The following is a 25,491-nucleotide window of genomic DNA, read 5'->3' as shown; positions in this document are numbered from 1 at the left end:
TAGTTTTATCTCATGAAGAGGTAACACCTAAGGGTGCAGAGGCTCCTACTGTTCATACTGTACATATCTCCTCACCACGCCATGATGAACAAGGCCACCCTCCTCCTTTCCCTTGTCCCAATCTGTGTGGAACATTGTTAGTTAGTTGAGGCCATCACCCCTACTGTGACAGAGGCCATTGACAATAGCTCACCAGAGTCCTCTGTCCTGGGTCAGTCTTTCATGGACCTCAGGTGAAGCCCATCTTCTTGGAGGATCCATTCTCTTCCTGGGTTGAGGTCCATGGAGCTTCTGTAGCTTTGTGTTTTTACAAGATGGGGCTACTAGCCCTTTGTCCAACCCTCCTTTTGCAACCGGGCTTGAGGCCATCCATGGCAGAGTTGTGGAACACTGAATATGCTGGAATACTGAGTTCTCAGTCCTGGGCAGCCTGCCACCATGTCCCTGCAATAGCTGTAAGATCAAACACATTTGTCACAACACAATTCAATGCCTGCACTCACTCCCCCTACTGATTCTCCTCATAAATTTGTATATTCTGTTAGATCTCCACTCATTCTCCTACACTCCTGGAAATAAAGTCCTAACCTGTTCAACCTTTCGTTATAACTCAGGTCCTCACATCCTTGCACTTTTTCTATGCACTCTTTCAATCTTATTGATATCTTTCCTGCAGATAGGTGATTAGAATGGCTAATTTGGCCTCACCAATGTCTTACAAACTTCACATAACATCCCAACTCCTGCAAATAATTTATAAGGATTAATTGACCAAAAGCTCTCTTTCCATCCATCTTTACCTGCAATGCCACTTTAAAGGAATTATGCATCTATACTCCCAGATCCCTCTGTTCCACTACAGTCCTCAGTGCTGTACCATTCGCTGTATAAGTCCTACGCTGGTCTGTCCTCCCCAAGTGCAACATTTCACACTTGTCTTCATTCAATTCTATCTGCTCTTACAAAAATGCAAAGTACTCATTTATAATCTTACCCTCTGGCTTCAGACAGAAATTCCGTCATTTATCCTTGAGAGGTATATGTTCTCCATAGAAAAAATCTTCTTTTAAACATATGTATAAAAAACTATTGAAAATTTTCTTAATCTTCCTCATGATATTTCATGTTCCCTTTTTGAGCTCTTGGAATACAGAACAGATGAAGAGGAGTACAGGCCATTCAGCTTCTGATATTGAAGCAACACACACAAAGTGCTGGAGGAACTCAGCAGACCAGGCAGAATCTATGAAAAAGCGTAAACAGTCAACTTTTCAGGTCAAGGCCCTTTGGCAGGGCTGGAGAAAGAAAAGATGAGAAGTCGATTTAAAAGTTAGGGGGAGGTGAGAGAAAGACAAAAGGTGATCGGTGAAAATTGAAGGGGGAGGGATGAAGTAAAGAACTGGGAAGTTGATTGGTGAAAGAGATACTGGGCTGGAGTAGGGGGAATCTGATAGAAGAGGACAGAAAGCCATGGAAGAAAGAAAATGGGGTGGGGGGGATGACCAGAGAGAGGTGACGGGCAGGTAAGGAGATAAAGTGACAGAGGAAAAAGGGGATGGGGGATGGTGAAGGGGGGTGGCATTAATAGAAGTTCAAGAAATTGATGTTCATGCCATCAGGTTGGAAGCTACCCAGATGGAATATAAGGTGTTGTTCCTCCAACCTGAGTGTGGCCTTACCACAACAGTTGAGGAGGCCATGGATTGATATATCTGAATGGGAAGTGGAATTAAAATGGGTAGCCACTGGGTGATCCTACTCCTTCTGGCGGTTGGAGCGTAGGTGCTTGGCGTAACGGTCTCTCAATCTATGTCGCGTCTCACTGTTATACAGGCGGCAACACTGGGAGCACTGGACACAGTATATGACCCTGACAAAGTCACAGGTGAAGTGTCGCCTCACGTGGAAGGACTGTTTGGGGCCCTGAGCTGCACTGAGGGAGGATGTGTAGGGGCAGGTCTAGCACTTTATTCGCTTTCCAGGATAAGTGCCAGGAGGGAGATCAGTGGGCTGGGACGAATGGAAAAGGGAGGTCAGTGAAACCCTTTCTCACTGCTCCCCCTCTGTGATCTCGGCAGTCCTCCGGCACTTCATTGACTGTACTCTTTTTTCACAGATGCTGCTTGGCCAGCTGAGTTGCTCCAACATTGTGTGTGTTCCTTGGATTTCCAGCATCTGCAGATTTTCTCTTGTTTGTGATTGGCCCCTGATATTGTGCTAAGTTTGATGCCAGTTTATATGGCATGCTCATTTGTCTATCATCTATATCACTCTAGTACCTTTATATTCCCATGTTCACAATTAAGCCAATCTCGCTCCTTCCACTCCATATCACACTGTGTTCTTAGATAGTTCTTTACGCCTTCGACAATCTCCCAGTCATCAGTTCACAAGTTCAAGGTAAACTTACTATCAAAGTATGAATGTCATCATATACTCACTTGCAATTTTCTTTCAGGCATTCACAATAGAACAAAGATATACAATAAAATCAATGAAGAACTACACATAAACAAAGATTGACAAAGAGCCAATGTGCAAAAGAAACTGCACAAATCAATCAATCAATCTGGTAACATGATTTGTAGAGACCTTCAAAGTGATTCTGTAAGTGTATAGAATCACTTAGAGATATAGATATAAGTAAATAGATAACGTGAGTAATATTTTTCCAGGTGTCTGATGTCTAAAACTGGAAGGCAGAGATTTAAGTAGAGAGGGAACATGAGGGATAACTTTTTTTACACAGAAGCTGCAAGAGGAAGTGGTAGAAGTGGGTAGAATTACAATATTTAAAAGGCATTTAGATAGGTACGTCGAAAGGGAAGGTTCAGATGGAAATGGATAATATTAAGAGAGAGAACTGACAGGTCAATTACAGTGTGAGGCTCCCTGTATCATCTCAGAGGACATGGGGTTCAGTGAGGCAAACTCAGAGCTGAGGTCCAAGGCAGCCGAAGACACTGCAGGCAATGTGGAGTGTCGTAGAGTCATAGAGTTGTACAGCACAGAGACAGGCCCTTTGGCCCATTACATCTGCTCACCTATACTAATCCCATTTGCCTGCATTAATTCCATATCACTCTGTGCCTTGTTCATTGAGGCGCCTCAGGTGTTTTTACACAGTTCCTGAAAGTGGCATCACAGGCTGACAGGGTTGTGAAGAAGGTGTGTGGTCTGCCTATTTCATCAGCCAAAGATTGAGTACAAGTGTTGCGACATCATGTTTTCGATGTACAATGAGTTGGTTTGGCTGCATTTGGAATATTGTGTACAGTCCTTGTCACCACAATACAGACGTGATGTGATGAAGCTCTGTTTGACTTTGCTGTAGTGAAGAAAACAGGTGTCATGAGAGGTATGGAGAGTGATATGTGGAATAGATTGGATAAATAGACAAACTATGTTACACATGGGATGGGTGTCGAAAGCTAGAGAGTGTTAGAATCAGCACCTTCTATGCCTGTTTTGAAAGGGAGAATAAAGCTAGAGCTGTGAAGATCCCTACTCCACCTGATACCCTGTGATCTCTGTCTCAGAGGCCGATGTTAGGCTGTCTTTAAAGAGAGTGAACCCTTGCAAGGCAGAAGGTGGAAGGTCCAGATGGAGTTCCTGAAAAGGCTCTGAATATGTGTGCCAACCAACTGGCGGGAGCATTCAAGGACATTTTCAACCTTTCACTGCTGCAGGTGGAAGTTCCCACTTGTTTCAAAAAAGCAACAATTATACCAGTGCCTAAGAAGCATAACATGAGTTGCCGTAATGACTGTCACCCAGTAGCACTCACATCTAAAGTGATGAAATATTCTGAGAGGTTGGTCATGACTATTCTGAACTCCTGCCTCAACAAGGACCTGGACCCATTCCAATTTGCCTATCGCCACAATAGGTCAACTGCAGATGCAATCTTAATGGCTCTTCACATGGCTTTAGACCACCTGGACAACACAAACACCTATGTCAGGATGCTGTTCATCAACTAAAGCTTAGCATTTAATGCTATCATTCTCACAATGATTGAGAAGTTGCAGAATCTGGGCCTCTGTACCTCACTCTGCGATTGGATCCTCGACTTCCTAACCTGAAGACCACATTCTGTGCAGACTGCTGATAAAATCAACTCCTCACTGACGATCAACATTGGTGCACCTCGGGTGTGTTGTTAGCCCACTGCTCTACTCCCTCTGTACCCATGACTATGTAGCTTGGCATAGCTCAAACACCATTATAAATTTGCTGATGATACAATTGTTGATGGTAGAATTTCAGGTGGTGACGAGAGGGTGTACACGAATGAGATATGCCAGCTAGTGGTGTGGTGTCCCAACAGCAACCTGGCACTCAATGTCATTAAGACAAAAGAGCTGATTGTGGACCGGAGGGTAAGACAAAGGAACACAGACCGATCCTCATAGAGGGATCAGAGGTGGGGACATTGAACAGTTTTAAGTTCCTGGGTGTCAAGATCTCTAAGGATCTAACCTGGTCCCAAGATATAGATGCAATTACAAAGATAAGACAGTAGCTATACTTCATTAGGATTTTGAAGAGTTTTGGTATTTCAACATGTACAGTCAAATACTTCCATAGATGTGCCATGGAGAGCATTGTGATAGGCTGAATCATTGTCTGGTATGATGGGGGGGTGATGGGGCTACTGCATTGGACTGAAAAAAAGCTGTAGAGGGTTGTAAATTTAGTCAACTCCGTCTTAGGTACTTGCCTACAAAGTACCCAGAACATCTTCAAGGAGTGGTGTCTCAGAAAAGGCAGTGTCCATTGTTCAGGACCTCCAGCTCCCATTGCATGCCCTTTTCTCACTGTTACCTTCAAGTAGGAGGTACAGAAGCCTGAAGGTACACACTCAGCGATTTAGGAACAGCTTCTTCCCCTCTGCCATCTGATTACTCACTACCTCACTTTTTTTATATATATTTCTGATTTTTTGCAGAATTTTTAATCTATTCACTATACATATACAGTAATTGATTTTCTAATTTATTATTATTATTATTATTATTATTATTATTATTATTATTATTATTATTATTATTATTATTATTATTATTATTATTATTATTATTATTTTATTATGGCTTTTTCTTCCAGATTAGGTATTTCACTAAACTGCTGCTAAGTTAAAAAATTTCATGTCACTTGCCAGTGATAATAATCCTGATTCTGATTTAAAGTGACAGTATGGATGTTTGAATGGATCTGAAGGGTATATTTTTCTCACAAACAATAATTATCATATGGAATGAGTGGCCAGAGGTTGGTGGTGGAGCCAGGAATACACAGGATCTCTTTTCAGCAACGCTCCCCAGGGCCCTGCCATTCACTGTGTACTTCCTGCCTTGGTTTACCTTCCCTGATTTGTACAACATGGAAATAGACCCTTTGTCTATCTGCATTCTCTGTTACCTCCATTCAGGACCCCAGAAAATCCCCCCAGTTGAGGGAATACTTCATCTGTGAGTCTGTTGGTGTTGTCTATTGTACCCAGTGTGCCCAAAGTGGCCTCCTCTACATTGGTGACACTTCTCATAAATTTGGGTACTGCTTATCGAGCGCCTCTGCTCGATCAACCAAAAGTGGGAAGAACTGGTGGCCTAAGTTTTCAAATACGATTCCAATTCCAATTCCAACATGTCGTAACAAGAACATAAGAAATAGGAGGAGTAGGCCATCCAGCCCATTGAGCCTGCCCCGCCATTCAGTAAGATCACGGCTGATCTGTCTGTAAATTCAGATCCATCTCCCTGCCTTTTCCCTATAACCCTTAATTCCCTTACTTTGTAAAAACCTATCTAACTGTTTCTTAAATATATATAGTGAGGAAGCCTCAACTGTTTCCCTGGGCAGAGAATTCCACAGATTCACCACTCTCTGGGAAAAGCAGTTTCTCCTCTTCTCTGTCCTAAATCTTCACCCCTGAATCTTCAGGCAATGTCTGCTAGTTCTAGTCGGTTCCCTGGCCTCCTCTTGTACCAGAATGAGGCCACCCTCAGAGTGAATGAGCAACATATTCTGTCTGACTAGCCTCATAAACTAATGGCATGAGTTCCAATTACCCTTTCTGATTAAAAAAAAAACAATCCCTTCATCTCCCCACTTGTTCTGTTCCCCACTCTGGCCTCTTACCTCTTCTCACATGTGCATCAGCTTTCCCTGGTGCCCCTTTTCCATCCCTTTTTTCCTATGGTCCCCTCTCCTCTCCTCAGTCGTTGGGAATGTGTTGGAGTCCATTATAAAGGATGAGGTTTTGGGAAACTTGGAGACTAATGATAAAATAAGTCAAAGTCAGCTTGGTTTCTATCAAGGGGTATCTTGCCTTACAAACTGTTGGATGTCTTCAAGGAAGTAACAAGGAGGGTGGATAAAGGAGGGACAGTGGATGTCATTTACTTGGATTTTCAGAAGGCATTTGATAAGGTGCTATACATAGAGCTTCTTAACAAGATAAAATCATATGATGTTACAGGAAAGATACGGGCATGGATGTTCTTATAGTGCGGACTAATAGCTAAGTGTGGTGAAGGTTCAAACATCAGAGGTGCAGGGGGACCTGGGAGTCTTCTTAAAAGACTCCCAGGTGGTTAATTTACAGGTTGAGTCTCTGCTAAAGGAGACAAATGGAATGTTGGCATTTATTTCGAGGGGAATAGAATAAAAAAAGCAAGACGATAATGCTGAGCCTTTATAAAACACTAGTAAGGCCACAATTAGAATATTGTCAGCAGATTTGGGCTCGATATCTCAGAAAGGATGCGTTGTCATTGGAGAAAGTCCAGAGGAGTTTCACGGGGATTATTCCGGAAATGAAGGGGTTATCAAATGTGTAGCGTTTGGCAACTTCTGGCCTGTACTCACTGTAATTCAGAAAAATGGGGGAGGGGCGGTGTGTCTCATTGAAAGGAATAGATAGGGTGAATGTCGAGAAGATGTTTCTAATGTTGGGATATCGAGAACTAGACGGCACATCGTGGAAATTGAGGGACGACCTTTTAGAACGGAGACTAGGGGGAATTTTTGTAGCTGGACAGAAGTGAATCTTAGGAATGCTCTGCCATTGGCTGAGATGTTACTGAGCTGGGCTTACTCTACAAGTAACAGGCGAGCGGAGAGGAAACCCTGTGCACTGGGCCCCCAGTTTGTGCTGTAATTATGCTGATATGAACGGTGTGTCGAACAGTGTTAAAGGACTCGACGGCTCAAGCTGGTGTCACTGTCGGGCAAATCAAGTTTATTGCCATTTTACAATGTACATGAAGACGTACCGGCAAACGAGAAAACGTTTCTCCGAACATGAATGTAAAGGATGAAATTTCCAGATAGATTACACATAAATAAACAAACTAATGAGCGTAGGTTAAAAATTGCAAGATACAGAACTGTTAAGCTAGTGACAGTTTGAATGCGACGCGGCTGTGTTTGTGAATCCGATCACGTCGCCGCATTTCGCCGGCCCTCCTGTGGAAAAATACAAAGATTTCCCTGTCACGAGATGGCCCAGTTCCCCAGCTCAGCCCTGAAGTGGGAATTATTGCATATTTTTAGTTGGTTGCAGTATTTCGGGCGGAAAACGGCGAACATGCCGGTGATTGCGGGAGAGAACGACTTTTAGTGTAGCAGGTAAACGGGTTAATATGAAATCTGTTGCCTTTAATTCGGACCAGACTTGTTTTACAGCAAAGAATCCGGCCTCGGACACAATCATAGAGCGGTCTGGGTGATGGAGATGCCTTATTTTAATTGAATTCCGCTGGAGGGTTTTTGAGGAGAAAGAAACAGAGTTGGAGCGGCCGGGGGCAGGATGACTCCGCCCCGTCCGCTTGCTGCCTTTAAATTGCTCCCCACGGCTGCCTCTCGCTTCATTTCTCACTCAGTTCTGAGTTTTGGGAGAGTTTTCGCAGAGTAAACGGCATGACCGAGACGGCAGCAGCTGAAGTGGCTCCTCCAGCGGCGCCTGCCGCTGCAACCAAGGCTCCCAAGAAGAAGGCGGCGGCCGCCCGGACCAAGCCAACCGGTCCCAAACTGGGCGAACAGATCGACAAGATTGTGGCGGATTGCCGCAGTCACCGAGGGGTGTCCATAGTCGCGATAAAGAAAGGGTTGGCCGCCAACGGCGTAGATGTGGAAAAGCTGAAAAGTCAGATCAAGATGGTCATTAAAAGGAAGTTGGAAAGCGGCTCCCTGGTTCACACCAAGGGCGCAGGTGCCTCCGGCTCCTTGAAGGCCGCTAAAAAGGACAGTATGGCGAAAATCGCGAAAAAGGTTAAGAAACCAGCGGCCAAGACTTCTCAGATCAAGAAGCCAGCGATCAAGAAAACTGCGGCCAAGAAAGCAGCAAAGAAATCTCCCGCCAAGAGACAAAGTGGTAAGAAACCGGCGGCTAAAAAAGCGGCAGCTAAGAAACCTACGGCCAAGAAGGCTGCGAAGAAGCCCAAGAGCCCCAAGAAGATTTCAGCTCCGAAGGCGAAGGCGCCCAAGAAGTCAGCAAAACCTAAGCCGAAGGCGAAATCCGTGAAAGCCAAGAAGACGGCTGCCAAAAAGTAAATAAAAATACATCCTTTAAATACCTGAAACCAACGGCTCTTCTGAGAGCCACTCACATCCCACGAAAGAGTTAGACAATTTACTTTTGTAGTAACGTCGGGAGGGAGCTGGAAGATAGAGGTCTGTCTCTGCTCTATTACTCTGATGCCGTCTCTCTTGGGCAGGTCAGGGCGATGTTATAAAAGGAAACAGCGGCCGTCGGTTTGCCTTTAAACAGCGATTTGGAGCGGGAAGAGATAAGGAATTTAATTATTTGATTGTAATAAATATTTTACTGATATATTAAGCAGCATTTCATTTCAGTGTTGGTTTCGGTGGTCCTTTTGAAAACCTTGCGGCTGTTTTCCCGCAGAACCATTTAGTAAACACAGTAAAGTAAAATCAATCGAAATCCTCTCTGTCCTCCCGTTTACGGCAGGACTGAATTCGCTCACCTTGAGAAACTGTTCAGTCAAAATGCAAACATTCAGTTTCAGCGAATTGAGGAAAGAAAATGGCGATTTAATTGAAGGTGGAATTTGAGAATTCATGATTCTGTTTGATGTAAGAAACCCTTTTGCCCTTAGATTTGGCGGGCGATTTGAAATTGAGCCGCATCCAATCACTGGAGTCAGATTGGCTGAATCGTGACTGTCTCCAGTTTCCATATTTGGTCAGAGGTAAGATTCCACACCTCCCTCCAGCCCCTCCATTGGTCAGCTTCAAACTGCTGATGGAAAAACAGCCAATCGCAACGGTACAATGCTGCAATCTCCCTTGTAACCAATCAGAGAGAGAGGGGTGCTCCTTCATCAATTCTTTAAAATCCGGTCCCCGAACGTGTTCCGATTGTTTCAACCTAGAATTTGAGCCCGCTTTAAGGTTGCTGTAGGACAATGGCCCGGACCAAGCAGACAGCGCGGAAATCGACTGGAGGAAAAGCTCCCCGCAAACAGCTGGCCACCAAAGCTGCGCGGAAGAGCGCTCCAGCCACAGGGGGAGTGAAAAAGCCCCATCGCTACCGGCCTGGCACTGTGGCCCTGAGGGAGATCCGGCGCTACCAGAAATCCACCGAGCTACTCATCCGCAAACTGCCCTTCCAGCGCCTGGTGCGAGAAATCGCTCAGGACTTCAAGACCGACCTGCGCTTCCAGAGCTCGGCCGTCATGGCTCTGCAGGAAGCCAGCGAAGCTTACCTCGTTGGACTCTTTGAGGACACCAACCTGTGCGCCATCCACGCCAAGCGAGTCACCATCATGCCCAAGGACATCCAGTTGGCCCGCCGCATCCGCGGGGAACGCGCCTGAGTCCGGCCTCGGTACCAAGTACCACAAAAGGCTCTTTTAAGAGCCACCAATCCGACAATGGAAAGGGCTGTCTTTTTCTGTTCAGTAACCTTTGCATTCCCCAGCTTTTACTGTGTGCTTTGTGTCATAACTGCACCACAACACAGACGTTAAGCCTGGCTGGCAAAGTGTTTCCGCTGTGTAACTCAGCTGCTGTGTTGATTCCATCTGTGTTTTATCAACATGATGGAATGGTTCCATTGTTTACAGAAGGTTCTAAAGACCCAGTCTCTCAGAACACTGGTGCAGCAGTCAATGTACACCCAGTTTCAAGTGTCAATTAGAAAAAGGTTATCTCATGATTTTCCAGCTCAAACTATTGAAATAGTGGCAATCATTGCATTGGATAGAGGAATACAGTCGAACTGTGTTGTCTGTTCTGATTCCTTCCCTGTATTTTTTCTTATCTTAAGGTGGATCCGTCCAATAGTTTTCCAAACATTTTACTGGAAGTTAGACAAACAGTCTGCTTTTCTGGATCACAGCTCATGTTGGAAGTGAAGTAGTTGATAGGTTTGTTAAGCAATCTATGAAGGGCAGTGCTGTTCATCTTGACATTCCACTAAGTAAAAGAGAGGCAAAGGTTTTAATTAAGGGTCACATTCTCTCAATCTGGCAAGGACTGCGGGAAATTCAATTGAAGGGGAGACATTTATGGAATTCAGAACAAGTTTACTTCCCTTTGGAGATGTGCATCCGAAAGGGATGAAGTTATAGCTACTCTGCTTGGACTTTTCCATACTGGTTTAAATCTATGTCCATAAGACATAGGAGCAGATAACGGCTATTTGGTCCATTGTCTACTCTGCCATTTCATCATGGCTGATGTATTTCCCTCTCTGCCCCAGCTTCCTGCCTTCTCCCCATAAACCATCAGGCCCTGACCAATCAAGTATATATCAACCTCTGCCTTAAATAAACCCACAATCACTTGGCCTCCACAACCACTTGTGGCAACAAACTCCACAGATTCACCATTCTAGCAAAATAAATTGTTTTTTTTTATCTTTGTTCTAAATGGATGTCCCTCTTTTCTCAGTCTGTGACCTCTGGTCCTAGACTTCCACATCATTTGACATATTCTCTCCACATTCTCTCTATCAGGACCTTTTTACCTTCCATCAACTTCAATAAGGTCACCCCCATTTTCAGAATTCCTATGAGCAGAGGCGGAAAATCACCAAGCTGTTCATAAGACAAGCCTTCCTATCCTGAACTTATTTTAATGAACTTCCTTTGATACCTGTGCAATGTCGGCACATCCAACAAAAGCTGCTCACTGTTCTCCAAGTGAGGCCTTATCAGTACCTTATAAAACCTCAGTTTTGCATCCTTGCTTTTATATCTAGTCCTCTTGAAATGAATGCTAACATTGTGTTTGCCTTCCTCACCACCGACTCAACAAGCAAATACACCTTTAAGGTATCCTGCACAAGGACTCCAAAGTCCCTCTACACCTCGGACTTTTGAATTTTATCTCCAATTAGAAATAGTGAACGCATTTATTTCTTTTACAATGTGTGTGAATGTACAATTCCCAACTCTGTATTCAATCTGTCACTTCTTTGCCCCTTCTCCTAATATGATTAAGTGATTCTGCAGACTCCCTGCTTCTACAACAGTATCTGACCTTGCACCTATCTTTGTATCATTTATAAACTCAGCAAATAGCCATCAATTCCATCATCTGGATCATTGATATAAAACATAAAAAGTGGTACCAACGGAGACCCCCGTGGAACACCACGAGTCACGGACAGCAATCTTGAAAAGGCTCCCTTTATCCTCACTCTTTGCTTCCTGCCAGTCAACCAATGCTCTATCCATACTAGTATTATTTTCGGAATACCATAGGCTCTTAACTTGTTAAGCAGCCTCATGTGTGTCACCTTGTAAAAGACCTTCTGAAAATCTAAGTACATAGCAGCAACCGATTCTCCTTTATTGGATCCTGTTTGTTATTTCTTCAAAGAATTCCAACAGATTTGTTAGGCAACATTTTCCCTTAAGGCAACCATCCCGACTTCAGCCTATTTTATCATGGGCTGCAAGCATCCAAAACCACATCTTAACAATAGACTCCAACATCATTCGACTTGATTTCCTTTCTTCTGCTTCACTCCATTATTGAAGAGTGGAGTGGCATTTGCAACCTTCTAGTCTTCTGTAACTATTCCAGAATGTAGTGATTCTTGAAAGATCTTTATGAATGCCTCAACAATCTATTCTGCCACCTCTTTCAGAACGCTGGGATATATTCCACATGATTTATCCATCTTCAGATCTTTCAGTTTCCCAAGTACCTTCTCCACAGTATTGGAAACTTCACTCACTTCTGCCTCCTGATACTCTCAAAGTTTTGGTATAAAGTACTGCTAGTATCTTCCACAGTGAAACTATTGCAAAATACTTATTCAGTTCATTCATTTCCTTCACCCCGTCACTACCTTTTCAGTCATGTTTCGGTGGTCCAACATCTACTCTCAACTCTGTTTTACTCTTTATGTAAAGGAAGCTTTTGGTATCCTTTTTAATATTTTGATAATATTGACTATTACCTTCATATTCCATCTCTATGATTTTTACTTGCTTTCTGTTGGTTTTTAAAAACCTTTCCATTTTGTAACTACCCAATAATCGTTGCTCCATTATATGCCCTCTCTGTTGTTTTTCTGTTGGCTTTGACTTCCTTTGCCCCCCTCACATTGCAGAGCCTGTAGGCTAAACTCCAGTTGCCGTTCGAGAAGAGCAATTCTGATCCGACCCGCAGAATGACTGACCGGGCACAGACACTGAGAGTCGATATTTGTTTTGAGTTTTGTATCTGTTGAAAGAAATGCGCAAACACTGTTACAATATATTTGATCTGGTGGACTTCAGAAATGAGTTAATGCGGAGACCACACCAACAAACAGACCTGAAATAATTTGATTTAAGATTAGGTTTCTCAAATATATTTTGGCGGGCTGCTTCAAAATTCAGTTTATTTTAATTGTGTATTTAAGTGATTATTTTCCGCGCTTCTGCTGTGTTGCTTCTTGATTGGTGAATAAAACAACTCTCTAATTGGATTATTTGTTCCCTCCTATGACATAAGAATTGCTGCACCGATCATAATCGTTCACCGTGCATTTCCCCAAAAGGTACAAGAAAGGCGAGCGCCCGACGCATTTCCTCATTCTCTGTGAAAGAATTGCTGAGTTTGTTAAAGTGACTGTATACCCCCGAATGTAAATATGAAAGAACAGAGTGCCACGTGGGTGGTAAAAATTTTGAAAATGTAAAGACAGTAATGGAAAAAACTGTAATGAATTGAAAGTCATTGAATGGTTTATCGTGTATAATTTTATGTTTGAATAGAGTATATTTTGTTTAATAAAAAAAAAGACTGGACGTGGAAAAACCGGTGGCAAAGCTCGGTCCAAAGCCAAGTCTCGCTCGTCCCGGGCAGGACTGCAGTTCCCGGTGGGCCGTGTTCACAGGCTGCTGAGAAAGGGTAACTATGCTGAGCGGGTGGGTGCCGGAGCCCCGGTCTATCTGGCTGCTGTGCTCGAGTATCTGACGGCTGAAATCCTTGAGCTGGCCGGCAACGCGGCCCGGGACAACAAAAAGACCCGCATCATCCCCAGGCATCTGCAGCTGGCCGTCCGCAACGACGAGGAGCTCAACAAGTTGCTGGGAGGGATGACCATCGCTCAGGGCGGGGTGCTGCCCAACATCCAGGCCGTATTGTTGCCAAAGAAAACCGGCGGAGCCAGCAAGTGAAGAGACAGAATCTGACCCAGTGACCCAAAGGCTCTTTTCAGAGCCGCTACAGTGTCTGTGAAGAACTGCTCTGCGGATATGCTGAAAGCGGGGGTGGGGGAAGGGCTCTTGTTCAGATTACATTGTTGTACTAATGCAGGGTGCATTGAAAATCCTTACTGGTGTGAAATGCAACTCACAGGGTTAATGGTAGTTGCACAGTCTGAAATGTCAAAGCAGGGTCCTCTGCCGACTGTTGTTGATGAATGTCCGCCGCGATCGCGTCTATTATAGGGCCCCGGCGGTGTGATTGGCTTCGTGTCCGTTATCGAATTCAAACATCCTCCCCTTACAGAACAACGGGGGAGTGGGGACAGTGTAGTACAGTGTAGATACGACCGATGTCGTATCGTAACGTGCAGGGCCCTCACCTCCTGTATTAAATAAACTACGGAAAAACAAAGCTGACCTCATAAACAAAGGATATCTCTTTCGGGTCCGGGTTTATGCTCCCTCTTTGAAGTGGTGGGTGGCTCTTAAAAGAGCCTTTGTGTTGTGTTCAGGGGAATGCAGAAATATTTATCCACCGAAGCCATAGAGAGTGCGGCCCTGGCGTTTCAGCGCGTACACCACATCCATGGCAGTGACCGTCTTGCGCTTGGCGTGCTCCGTGTAGGTGACCGCATCCCGGATCACATTCTCCAGGAAAACCTTCAATACACCGCGGGTCTCCTCGTAGATTAGACCAGAGATTCGTTTGACGCCGCCACGCCGAGCCAGACGGCGGATGGCTGGTTTGGTGATGCCCTGGATGTTGTCCCGCAGCACTTTACGGTGCCGCTTGGCTCCGCCTTTGCCGAGTCCTTTGCCTCCTTTTCCTCTGCCAGACATATTACCGCTTCACTGCAGACGCTGCTCAGTTACGAACTGACTGCTGCTGTCTCATTTTATACAAAGCGCCCCGTCCTGCCCGAGAACGGCGCTGAAAGACAGAGAGGCGGGAAAGGGATGGAGACAGAGCAAATGACTGTGTGGGGAGAGAGAGGCGGGGAGGGGTGAAGACTGAGTCAGAGGGACAGCCAGAGCAGAGACCGGACGCTCATTTACCTTATCCGCCGATTTTCAACGGTTACCACAACGGAACACAAACTGTAACATTATCACACAAACCCCTGGATATCTGGCGCAAAACCTCATCAGTTTATGCTCAATTCTCTGAAAATTAAATGCTAATATTCTGAACACTACTGTTCACCGGCAGCCATCCAGAAAAAGCTCCCTTTTCATTCCCACTCTTTGCCTTCTGCAAAGCAGCCACTGCTTTGTACATGCTGAATTTTTCCTGTCATACCATGGGCTCGTAGCTAGTTGAGCAGTTTCAGGTGTGGCACCTCGCTAAAGTCCTTCCGAAAATCCAAGTGCACAACATCAACAGATTCTCCTTTGTCTATCCTTATTATTTCTTTAAAGGATTCCAATAGATTTTTCAGGCAAGATTTTCCCTTGAGGAAACCATACTGACTCCGCGGCCTGTTTTATCATTGACCTGCAAGTGCCCTGAGATCTATTTTGCTTGTTGTTGAGGAAAGAACATGCAGAATAGACAAAGAAAAGTCAGCAGATGTTGGTTATTTGGATTTTCAGAAAGTCTTGCACAAGTTGCTGAAGACAAAAGCCGATGGTATTACTGGAAAAGTAATAAAATGAATAGAAGATTGGCTGACTAGCAGCAGGTAAAGACTGGGAATAAAGGAGACCTTTTCCCGTCAGCTGCCAGTGACTAGTGGTATACTGCAGGTTCAGTGTTGATAATACTCCTTTTCATATTATACGTAAATGATTTGGTTGACGGAATTGTTGGCTTTCGGGCCAGATTAATGGATAATACAAACAGTTGGAGGGGTACGAAGTTTTGAGGAGGCAGGGAGTCTGCAGAAGGACTTAGACAGATTTGGAGAATGGACAATGTAGTTGCAGATGCAATACAGTACATAGAAGTGTATGGTCGTGTACTTTGGTAGAAGGAATAAAACGTAGACTATTATCCAAAGATGGAGAAGATTCAAAAATCAGAAGTGCAAAGGGACTTGGGAATAATCGTGCAGGATTCTGTAAAGATTAACTTGTCTGTCGAGTCAATAGTAAAGACAGCAAATTCAGTGTTAGCTTTTATTTTGACATGACACAAACATAAATGCAAGGACATAAAGCCAAGGCTTTTTTTTTTAATATAAGTCATTGGTCAGACCGCACTTGGAGTCTTGTAAGCAGTTTTTGGCCTATTATCTAAGAAGAGTTGTGCTGACCTTTGAGAGAGTCCAGAGGAGTTTCACAAGAATAATTCCAGGAATGAAAGTATGAATGTATTTTGTGCATTTGATTGCTCTGGGCCTTGACTCATTGCAGTTTTGAAGAATGAGGGGTGATCTTCTTGAAACATATTGAATATTAAAAGGCCTAGACAGAGTCAAAGTGGTGAGGATATTTCCTGTAGTGGGTGAGTTTACAACCAAATGGTATAATGACTGAATAGAGAGATTTCTATTGAGAACAGAGGTGAGGAGGAATTTCTTTAACCAGAGGGTAGTTATTCAGTAGAATTCACAGTCACAGAGGGCTGTGGAGGCCAAGTTATTATATTTAAAATGAAATATGATAGGCTCTTGATTAGTCAGGTTGTTAAAGATTACAGTGAGAAGGCAGAATGGGATTGACAAGGATAATAACTCAGCTATAATGGAATGACAGAGCAAAATCGATGGACTGAATGACCTATTTCTGTTCTTATGGTCTAAATCTATTATGATTCCTCTCCAAAGTCTTCAATCCTTTCCTATAATGCATCAATCAGAATGGAATGCAGAATTTCAGAGGTAGCCTTACTAGTTTTTAAACTCTACTCCAGATGAAGCCTGACTAGTCTTTCAGGCTCTTTTGCAGAGGATGCCTGGATAGTACTCCAGTGTAGGCCTAACTAGACCTTTCAACTCTACTCCAGAGGAGTAGACTGTATGCCAGAGGAAGCCGAGACAGTACTCTACAGGCAGCCTCAATAGACTCCAAACTAAAGCTACAACTTAACTTCCAGACTCATGCAGTCACCTCATTTAATAAAGTCAAATGTGTAATACACCTTAACACCTTAACAAGCTATGCAGCCAGCACCAGGGAGCTGTGAAATTGAACTCCAACATCTCTCTGTATATCCTGGCACTGCACATTCTCTGATTATATATAATGTTGTATTCCACATTTCTTTTTATTTTCCTTTTTGTACTACTTCAACATATTTATGCTTTGAATTACTCTCCCTGGATGAACTCAGGGATTGATACATGTGGATTCTTGTAATTTTTTCTGTCACCCTTCTCTCTTCTATTCCCTGCTCTGGCCTCTTACCTCTTCTCCTTGTCTGCCTATCACCTCCGCCTGATATCCCTCCTCCTTCACTTTCTCCTGTCCTATTGGATTCCTTCTCTAGCAGCACTTTACATTTCCCAAACACCTAGCTTCACTTATCACCTTCTAGCTATTCCCATCTCCCCACTTTTTTATGCTGGCATCTTCTCCTTTTTTTCTGGTCCTGAGGAAGTATCTTGTTCTGAAATGTTGACTGTTTATTCATTTCCATCAATGTTGTCTGACCTGGTGAGTTCCTCCAGCATTTTGTATGTGTTGCTCCAGATTTCCAGCAATTGCAGAATCTCTTGCGTCTATGATGTACTGAGAGTCTCTTCTACAATTAACCGAACTCTGAAACCTTGCATTATTCCTCAATCTCACTCTACTTTATTGTGCACAAGGAGAACAGCTTGGCCCTGTCACCACATTGTTCTGATATTTGAATAAATCAATGCTATCTTTAGTCAGAAATTGACTAGCTGTATACAGATATTGGTCCAGTAGATAATGCACTTTTGAATTCCATAAATTTCCTGTCTAAGTATCAATCATAATACATATTTCAGGTATTAGAATCAATTATATCTACATGCCATAGGTCAATAAGGCTTGAGAATTAGGAAAATAATAGACCAGTAGCAGGTGTTGCCTTAGATTAATTTGTTTCCAACTTCATTTTGCTATACTTGGTATCCGTGGTTCAGAAATGCTGTACAAAGGAGAGTTATGCTTTCAAGAGCCATGTTCAGCTTGGATAACTGTACTATGACTGCACACTGTCTCTGGCAGTTTGTCATCTTGACTGGGGCCTGACTGAACTTCTATACAAAGAAAAGCTACACAAGGGGAGTCCAGCTCTCAAAGGTCTGGTTCAGCCTGTCACTGTACTGTCACCACTCTCTGGATAAAGAAATTCATCCTCAATTCTGTTCTATAGGGATGACCTTTTCTGCTGAGGTCATTCCCACTGGTCTGAGATTCCCCCACTACAGGAAACACTTACTAGGCCTTCTAACGTTCGATAGGTTTCAATGAGATTTCCCCTCATTCTTCTAAATTTCAGTGCACACAGGGCCAGAGCCATTAAACATTTCCCGTACATTAACATTTTCATTCCCATGATAATTGTCGTGAAGATCCTGTGGGACTTCTCCAATGCCAGTACATCCTTTCTTAGATAAGGGGTCCAAAACTGCTCATGATACCCCAAGTACCATCTAACCAATGCCTTATTATGCCACAATATTATTTCCTTGCATTTATATTTTAATCCTCTTCAAATGGATATGAACTTTTCATTTTCCTTCCTTACTACCAATATAACCTGTAAATTAACCTTTTGGAAACTTGCATGAGTCCCTTTGCACCTCTGATATCTGAACTTTCTTCATTTGTCTCCTGCTGCCAATGGTCATAAAATAAGAGACTTACAGTACAAGTCCTTAACAGTGTCGCTGAGCAGAGAAATCTTGGGATCCAAGTTTATAGCTCCTTGAAAGTGGCTACACAGATTGAAAAAGTCATTAAGAAGGCTTATGAAATGCTTGATTTAATTAATCAAGGCACTGAATTCAAAAGTCAGGAGGTTATGTTGCAACTTTGGTTTGGCTGCATCTACAGTATGGCCTACAGTTCTGGTTGCCCCACTATAGGAAGGATGTTGAGGGTTTGGAGAGAGTTTAGAAGAAGTTTACCAGGATGCGGCCTGGTTTAGATGCCATGTGGAGTAGTGTGTGTTCAGATAGATGGCTTGTTTTCTCTGGAGTATTAAAAGCTGAGGGGAAATCTGATAGAGGTTTACAAAATTATGAGAGGCATAGATAGAGTGGACAGAGAGAGCCTTTTTCCCAGGGTTGAAGTTTCAGAGGGCATGAACTGAAGGTGACACAGGTAGGTTCAAGGGGAATATGATGTGTGTTTTTTTACCCAGAGTCATGGATGCCTGGAATGGTGGTAGATGCAATTAAATAGGAGGCTTATATTAGATGTTTGGATAAGCACATGGATTTATGGATGATGGAGGATATGGACATGGTGCAGGTAGAAGGAATTAGTGTTTGCATGTTTATGATTTGTTTTATAGCTTGTTTGGTACAACACTGTGGGTTAAATGGCTGTTCCTGTGCTGTATCGTTCTATGTTCAATATGTTTAATGTTCTATATTGCAATATTTCATATTCTATAAACTTCTATAGATGTCTGCTGGAAAGTATATTGACCACCTGCAGCACAGCTGGTATGGAAATGCCAGATGTCCTTGAATTGAAAGCCCTACAAAAACCTAGTGGATACAGCTCAGTACATCACGGGCAAAGTCTTCCCTAGAATGAGCACAGTATTTGAGGAAATTGGTAGCTATCATCAGGTATTCCCCCCCCCCCCACCTCACTGCAGCTATCAGGTAGAAGGTAAAAGAGAATCAGGACTCCCACAATCAGTGTCAGCAATGGTTATTATCCCTCAACCGTCAGGCTCCTGAACCAAAGGAACATCCTCTTCATCACTGAAATGTCTTTACAACCTGGTCTCACTTTCAAGGACTATTCATCTGATGTTCTCAACAGATTTTGCTTATTTATTATTTCTTTACTTTTATTTGCATATGTTGAGTCTTTAGCACACTGGTTGAATCTCCAAGTTGGATCAGTCTTCCATTTATTCTGTCAAGTCTAGTATGTATTCTCCTATCGATTTATTGAGTATGCCCGCAAGAAAATGAATCATGCTTGTTGATAGTGACATTATGTACTTTGATCATGAATTTGCTTAACTTTTCATCTGAACGTGTTTTTCTTCCTTCTGCAATTGTATTTTACGTTTCCCATTGTGTAATTTCAGTCCCAACCCCCTCTCTACCCTCTTGTCTTATTAAGTGGCACCGAGAACCGCCACAGTCTGGCAAAGTTCCCTGTCCGCAGACTGGGCGAGGCTTCTCTTTGGTGGAGCGTGCGATTGTAATTCGTTCCCTCTGATATCCAATGAAAAGATTTGTCGAATTAAATTCAATGGGTGATTCGTCTCTCTAAGCAGCCAATGAAAGTGCTTAACTTCCCTATCCCTCCTTAGCATATCGCTGTCAGCGCTACCTATTTAAGCCGCATTCCGCAGGTGGTTATTCTTATTGTTGCGTTTCAACTCGACAGAAGAAATGCCCGATCAGAAGACTGCTCCCAAGAAGGGCGCTAAGAAAGCGCTGCCGAAACCGTCAGGCAAGTCCGGCAAGAAGCGCAGGAGGGTGAGGAAGGAGAGTTACGCCATCTATATCTACAAAGTAATGAAACAGGTTCACCCCGACACTGGTATCTCCTCCAAGGCCATGAGCATTATGAACTCGTTCGTGAGCGATATTTTTGAACGCATCGCTGGAGAGGCTTCCCGCCTAGCCCATTACAACAAGCGGTCGACCATCAGCTCCCGGGAGATCCAGACAGCAGTGCGCCTGCTGCTGCCCGGTGAGCTGGCCAAGCACGCCGTATCGGAGGGGACAAAAGCCGTGACCAAGTACACCAGCTCAAAGTGAGGAGTGCCGCCAAAACAAACCACAAACCCAAAGGCTCTTTTAAGAGCCACTCAATCTTTCATTAATAGGGCTGTTTCTTTTTCATATTGTCTCAATCCCATTTCAATGCAAGACGGTTCTTTCACGAATCATTTGTTAAAATTGCAGGCAAAACTTAAATCGTATTTTGAGAAGAGCAACTCGTTCATATGCAATTCACACAAAGACTGACTGGGGACCGCAACTGCGAGGACTTTTGTTCTGTGTAAAGAGATCGGTGAATTGCTCCCGCACAGAGCACACAACACGCTGGACGAATCGCAGGCCAGGCAGAATTTTTCCATCGATGCTGCTTGGCCTGCTGAGTTCCTCCAGCATTTTGTGTCTGTTGCTTGGATTTCCAGCGTCTGCCGATTTTCTCTGTAGAAATAAATCCCCAGACACTTCTGCAATATTAGCTGCACTGAAAGATTAGATCTGCCGGACTTCAGTAATGGGTTACTGCGGAGAATAACCCAACAAGTAGATCTGCAATGATTTGATTTTAGATTAGACTTGAACTGAAGATTTTTGGCGGGCTGTTTTAAACTTCTGTTGATTTTCGGAGGGGAAACGGTTGTTTTCCGCGCTTTAGTTTTAATTTTGATTGGTAAATAAGGCAGCTCTCCGATCGGAGATAACTTTTTTAACTAATAATCCAGTGAAGTTAAAGGTTATTACAGCAATCCGCAACATTCCCCCAGCATTCCTCCAGGCCGTAATGTTGCCCAAGAAAACCGGCGGTGCCAGCAACAGAAACTGACCCAGTGACCCAAAGGCATTAATAATTTTCCTAACAATTGAAAGCACTACTAAAAGAGTAGGGCACCCAGAAAAAAAGGCTCCTTTTATTCACACTCTTTGCCCCCTGCCAATCAGCCAATCTTCTATCCATGCTTGCAACACACAAAATGCTGGAGGAACTCAGCAAGCCAAACAGCATCTATGGAACAAAGTAAACTGTGAGCGAAATTCTTCAACTTTGGAATGTATCTATCTTGTTCCTTCCAAACTGTTACCAAAAACTCCAGCCTCTCCTTTCAGTCAACTTGGTCAGCACCTTTCTTATGTTTTTGTAATTCCTGTTACTCCACAGTAATACCAATACATCTACCTTGAACTTTTCCCTGAAGGTGGTGTGTCAAACACAGAAACTACCCTCATCAGTATATATATTTACCTCTTAAAAATATCCAATGAAATCAAGTTGATGAGATTTAAAGGAAAAAAATCCTTTCTAATTGTTTGTTCTTCTTGTAAGTTTTAATGGCAGTTGGCAGAGTAACACGAGGTGCATTACCAGCACCTGAACTGGAGTGTGGAGGAAAGAGACAGGAAGAATACCAATTAAATTCTCCCTCAAAAAAATATCAAAATGTTTATTACTTTTCAGAACATCAAATACAGACATATATTACAACAGCAGTGATATCCTAACAAACTTTCCATGTTAAATTTAGATGCTTCCTTTGCATTTCATGGGAATTGCATTTAATCAATCTATTTTGCACAAGTTCCTGTGAAGTGCACTCCATACAAATGCTCATATCGTGCATATTAATTGTGAACAAGGAGTCATTCAACCTAGTATTTCCAAAATGTAAATGTGAAACTATAACTTTATACACATTATCTGAGTTTTCACCATCATCTCAATTTGATATAATTGCCATCCTTTAGTTTCTTTATCCAAGCATTGTTGCTACAGTGATCAAATTGATGTTTTAGTTAGTTATAGGTTTCATCTCCCCTATATGCAAAGGCACTATGATATTGATATCCTTAAAATTAACTGATTGGTTGGCTAGAATATCTGCTACTTCATTTTGTTCAACTCCAACATGGGCAGCAACCCATAACAATTATATACAGCTGCCTCCACCCTGCAACCTCAACGAAACCAAAAATAATGTTTGGCCTATACTTCGGTATACCTGTTTTAATAGATGTCAAAACCAAAATTTGTGAAGGCACTGCCCAGATGAAGGTAATGGTAGTCTACTGCTGTGGAAAAGATTGCTAAGAGCAGTCATGATCATGGAAAGACTGATCGCTAATGCCATGTGTGTCTTTGCATAATGAACAAAATTGAAAACTAATCAAAGCACAGATGTACAGAATCAGGGCATACTTCTTCAACCTATTCAAGACTAAAATGATAGAAGATATCTCAGGCATGAATTTGAATACTTAAACTGATAATCTTCTTAATAGTCACCTGAAATTTAAGAACATAAACAGAAAAGCAATGGGTCTCTGGATCTTTCAAACTATCTTTGTACAGTGTAAGAATCGACAATGTCTTCACCTATCACTGTACTACCTGTGCTACTGATATACAATCATTCTTCATCTTGATCTTTTCTCAAAAGCTGAAATGAACCACATGCAAAGGGGAAAAATCATGGAATGATAGAAAGAGATACACAATGATCATATTCCATTAATGAAAAGACAATATTTTGTGTCCATGCATTTCGTTTCCACCCAAAACGAAAGACCTCAGGAATGAACTGCTCCCAACACTCTATTACTGTTGCCAATAATGGCAAGTCCTCTTATTGCCAATAAACCTTGCGAATTGTGTCACCCTGGGATGGGTGTTTCGCCAGTTCACATTACCCAATCAAAACGTTAGATTGAAATACTAATTTTCATTCGTCAAAATCTACCAATGGGAACCTAACTTTCCCGATTCCTCATTAGCATAGGGCGGGGACCACACTGCCTATTTAAGCCGCGCTCCAGGTCGTCTCGTTTATTTCTGTGTTTGAACCTGAATAAAGAAATGTCTGAGCCGTCGGAAGTTTCCAAGAAGGGCGCCAAGAAAGCCGTGTCCAAAGCGCAAGGCAAGGGAGGCAAGAAACGCAAGAGGGCGAGGAAGGAGACTTATTTACGTTTATAAGGTAATGAAGCAAGTTCACCCTGATACCGGCATCTCCTCCAAGGCAATGAGTATCATGAACTCATTCGTGAACGACATTTTCGAGCGCATCGCTGGTGAAGCTTCCCGCCTGGCTCATTATAACCAGCGATCGACTATCACTTCCCGGGAGATCCAGACCGCCGTGCGCCTTCTGCTGCCCGGGGAACTGGCCAAGCACGCTGTGTCGGAAGGGACCAAAGCGGTGACCAAGTACACTAGTTCTAAGTGAAGCGGCCGAATGTTAAGACAAGCCCAAAGGCTCTTTTAAGAGCCATTCACGGTTTCCGTTGAAGAGTTGTACTAATGATTTGATATTGGATGGCTGCCAGTTTGACGTTACAGGTAATTTTATTTATTTTTATGTTGAGTATTCTTTGTGTTCTGTATAATCCCGTCGTTGCCATTCCTGCCCACTTTTCTAACACGGACATATTGCTCACTCCCGTCAGTTTGTCGCGATTTTCACACAGCGGGTTGAGGTGGATTTCCTCGTGTTTACTCTTGAGGTGAAGATGTTAGCTGTTGCTGAAGTGATATAGTTGTTGTGAATACACCCCGTGTTATCAATGGTTTGAATTGTATCTCAACTCGCAATCACAATAGATTCACTCGAGTCGTTTCACAGAACCGACAATTTCTGCTCCGACTGCAGTTTGTAAGTGGTCACCCGACTACAAGCTGATGTGTTCTACATATTAGACTAACCTGGTTGCATTCGGTGAATCATCCTTTATTCCACTAGATTACAAGTGGATTTGGCAAGTGTAGAAACACTAAATATCTCATGTGATGAATCCACGCACGGTCTTTATCGTAAATAAGTGTGGACTCTGACGGTGAAATCCTGTTCACAATATTATCTTTATTTTTGACTAATGGGTTGGTTAGTCTTGGCGGCATTTACATATTGTGGCGAATGAATTTAGTTTGGAGAATCTTTTTATCACCTGATCATTGGTTAATAGGTTCGTTCGCGGAATTAAGCGCTCTGCACTGCTCCAGAAAGTGCCGGGGCGAGCCCAGGAGAACTTGCTCATTAATTTCCCTTTCTCATGAGCCTGTGAACACGGCCCACCGGGAACTGTAGTGCTGCCCGGGACTAGGCAAGACAGGTTTGCTGTTAGCCTTACCACCGGTATTCCCTCGTCCAATCATTCTTGCAAAACACTTCACAAAGAATAGGGAAAGTTTCTGGATTCGCCCTTTTTCTAGCTCCTGGGGGAATGAGGAAGGATACTTACGATTGGTGCTGCGTCGCTTTCTCGGATTGGTTATCTGAAATAACCCAATGAGCGAGCTGTCCGGTTCTCCAATGATCAGCGGAAGCTAGAGAAGCGCGGAAAATAGCTGTCAATTACCAAAAATTATGAAATTTGAAAAGCCCGCCAAAAATGAATAAAAAGTCTACAATATAAATTAATTACACATCTCCGTATGAACACGGATTCCCTACGTGACTACTCCGTTTCTGCACATATGTAACGTAAACTAATTGTTCCACGACTGAATTCAGGAATTTCTGTTTCTTTGTGGAAACATATCAGCTCATGGACGTGTCGCTCTTCTCAAAATGCCCAGAGCCACAGAAACAGTCAGGTGGACGATCTCAGCCTCACCTGGAAGTGCTCATTCAGTTCATGAATGGTGGAGAGAGAAAAGTTAGTCCCGCTTGTCAATGATTGGCCCACAGCTTCTAAACCTCCCCTTTCCATCTGCTGATCTCGATAGTTTTTAGAATGTTGCTCTTGTGCCTGCCTCACCACTGTTTCTGACAGCTCATGCCAAACAAACAGCAGCCTTTTTATAAAGAAACTGTTGCCTCAGAGGTCTCTTTTATATCTCTCAACTCTGATCAGAAGCTAATAATCTCTTGCTATTTGCACACACCTACCCTGGAAAATTGACTATGCACTTTTACCCTGTGTATGCCCCACATGATCTTGTATACTTCTATCAGTTCATCCCCAAGTCTTCTATGTTCCAGAGAGTAAAGTCC

The 25,491-nt window shown here is 43.2% G+C and overlaps 5 protein-coding genes and 1 pseudogene across 5 annotated transcripts; 5 read left to right on the top strand and 1 right to left on the bottom strand.

Moving 5' to 3' along the window:
• The first annotated feature begins 7,880 nt into the window (after nt 1-7,880).
• Nucleotides 7,881-8,795, top strand: LOC140715564 (histone H1.2-like). Its single transcript, XM_073027918.1, has one exon. It carries the CDS (start codon nt 7,927-7,929, stop codon nt 8,557-8,559), a length of 633 nt encoding a protein of 210 aa, XP_072884019.1. The 5' UTR covers nt 7,881-7,926; the 3' UTR covers nt 8,560-8,795.
• A 598-nt stretch (nt 8,796-9,393) lies between these two features.
• LOC140715563 (histone H3) lies at nt 9,394-9,882 on the top strand. Its single transcript, XM_073027917.1, has one exon. It carries the CDS (start codon nt 9,435-9,437, stop codon nt 9,843-9,845), a length of 411 nt encoding a protein of 136 aa, XP_072884018.1. The 5' UTR covers nt 9,394-9,434; the 3' UTR covers nt 9,846-9,882.
• Nucleotides 9,883-13,176: 3,294 nt separating this feature from the next.
• Nucleotides 13,177-13,782, top strand: LOC140715540 (histone H2A-like). The gene is made up of 2 exons (XM_073027894.1): nt 13,177-13,188; nt 13,272-13,782. Exons 1-2 carry the CDS (start codon nt 13,177-13,179, stop codon nt 13,647-13,649), a joined length of 390 nt encoding a protein of 129 aa, XP_072883995.1. The 3' UTR covers nt 13,650-13,782.
• Nucleotides 13,215-14,521, bottom strand: LOC140715806 (histone H4). The gene has a single exon (XM_073028198.1). It carries the CDS (start codon nt 14,517-14,519, stop codon nt 14,208-14,210), a length of 312 nt encoding a protein of 103 aa, XP_072884299.1. The 5' UTR covers nt 14,520-14,521; the 3' UTR covers nt 13,215-14,207.
• A 5,633-nt stretch (nt 14,522-20,154) lies between these two features.
• On the top strand, nt 20,155-20,968 carry LOC140715562 (histone H2B 1/2-like). Its single transcript, XM_073027916.1, has one exon. It carries the CDS (start codon nt 20,180-20,182, stop codon nt 20,549-20,551), a length of 372 nt encoding a protein of 123 aa, XP_072884017.1. The 5' UTR covers nt 20,155-20,179; the 3' UTR covers nt 20,552-20,968.
• A 2,389-nt stretch (nt 20,969-23,357) lies between these two features.
• Nucleotides 23,358-23,724, top strand: LOC140715561 (histone H2B 1/2-like; annotated as a pseudogene).
• The last annotated feature ends 1,767 nt before the right edge of the window (nt 23,725-25,491 follow it).

The sequence above is a fragment of the Hemitrygon akajei genome, chromosome 24, assembly GCF_048418815.1.
Source record: "Hemitrygon akajei chromosome 24, sHemAka1.3, whole genome shotgun sequence".
Taxonomy (NCBI): domain Eukaryota; kingdom Metazoa; phylum Chordata; class Chondrichthyes; order Myliobatiformes; family Dasyatidae; genus Hemitrygon; species Hemitrygon akajei.
This window is presented reverse-complemented; position numbering and strand designations above follow the sequence as displayed.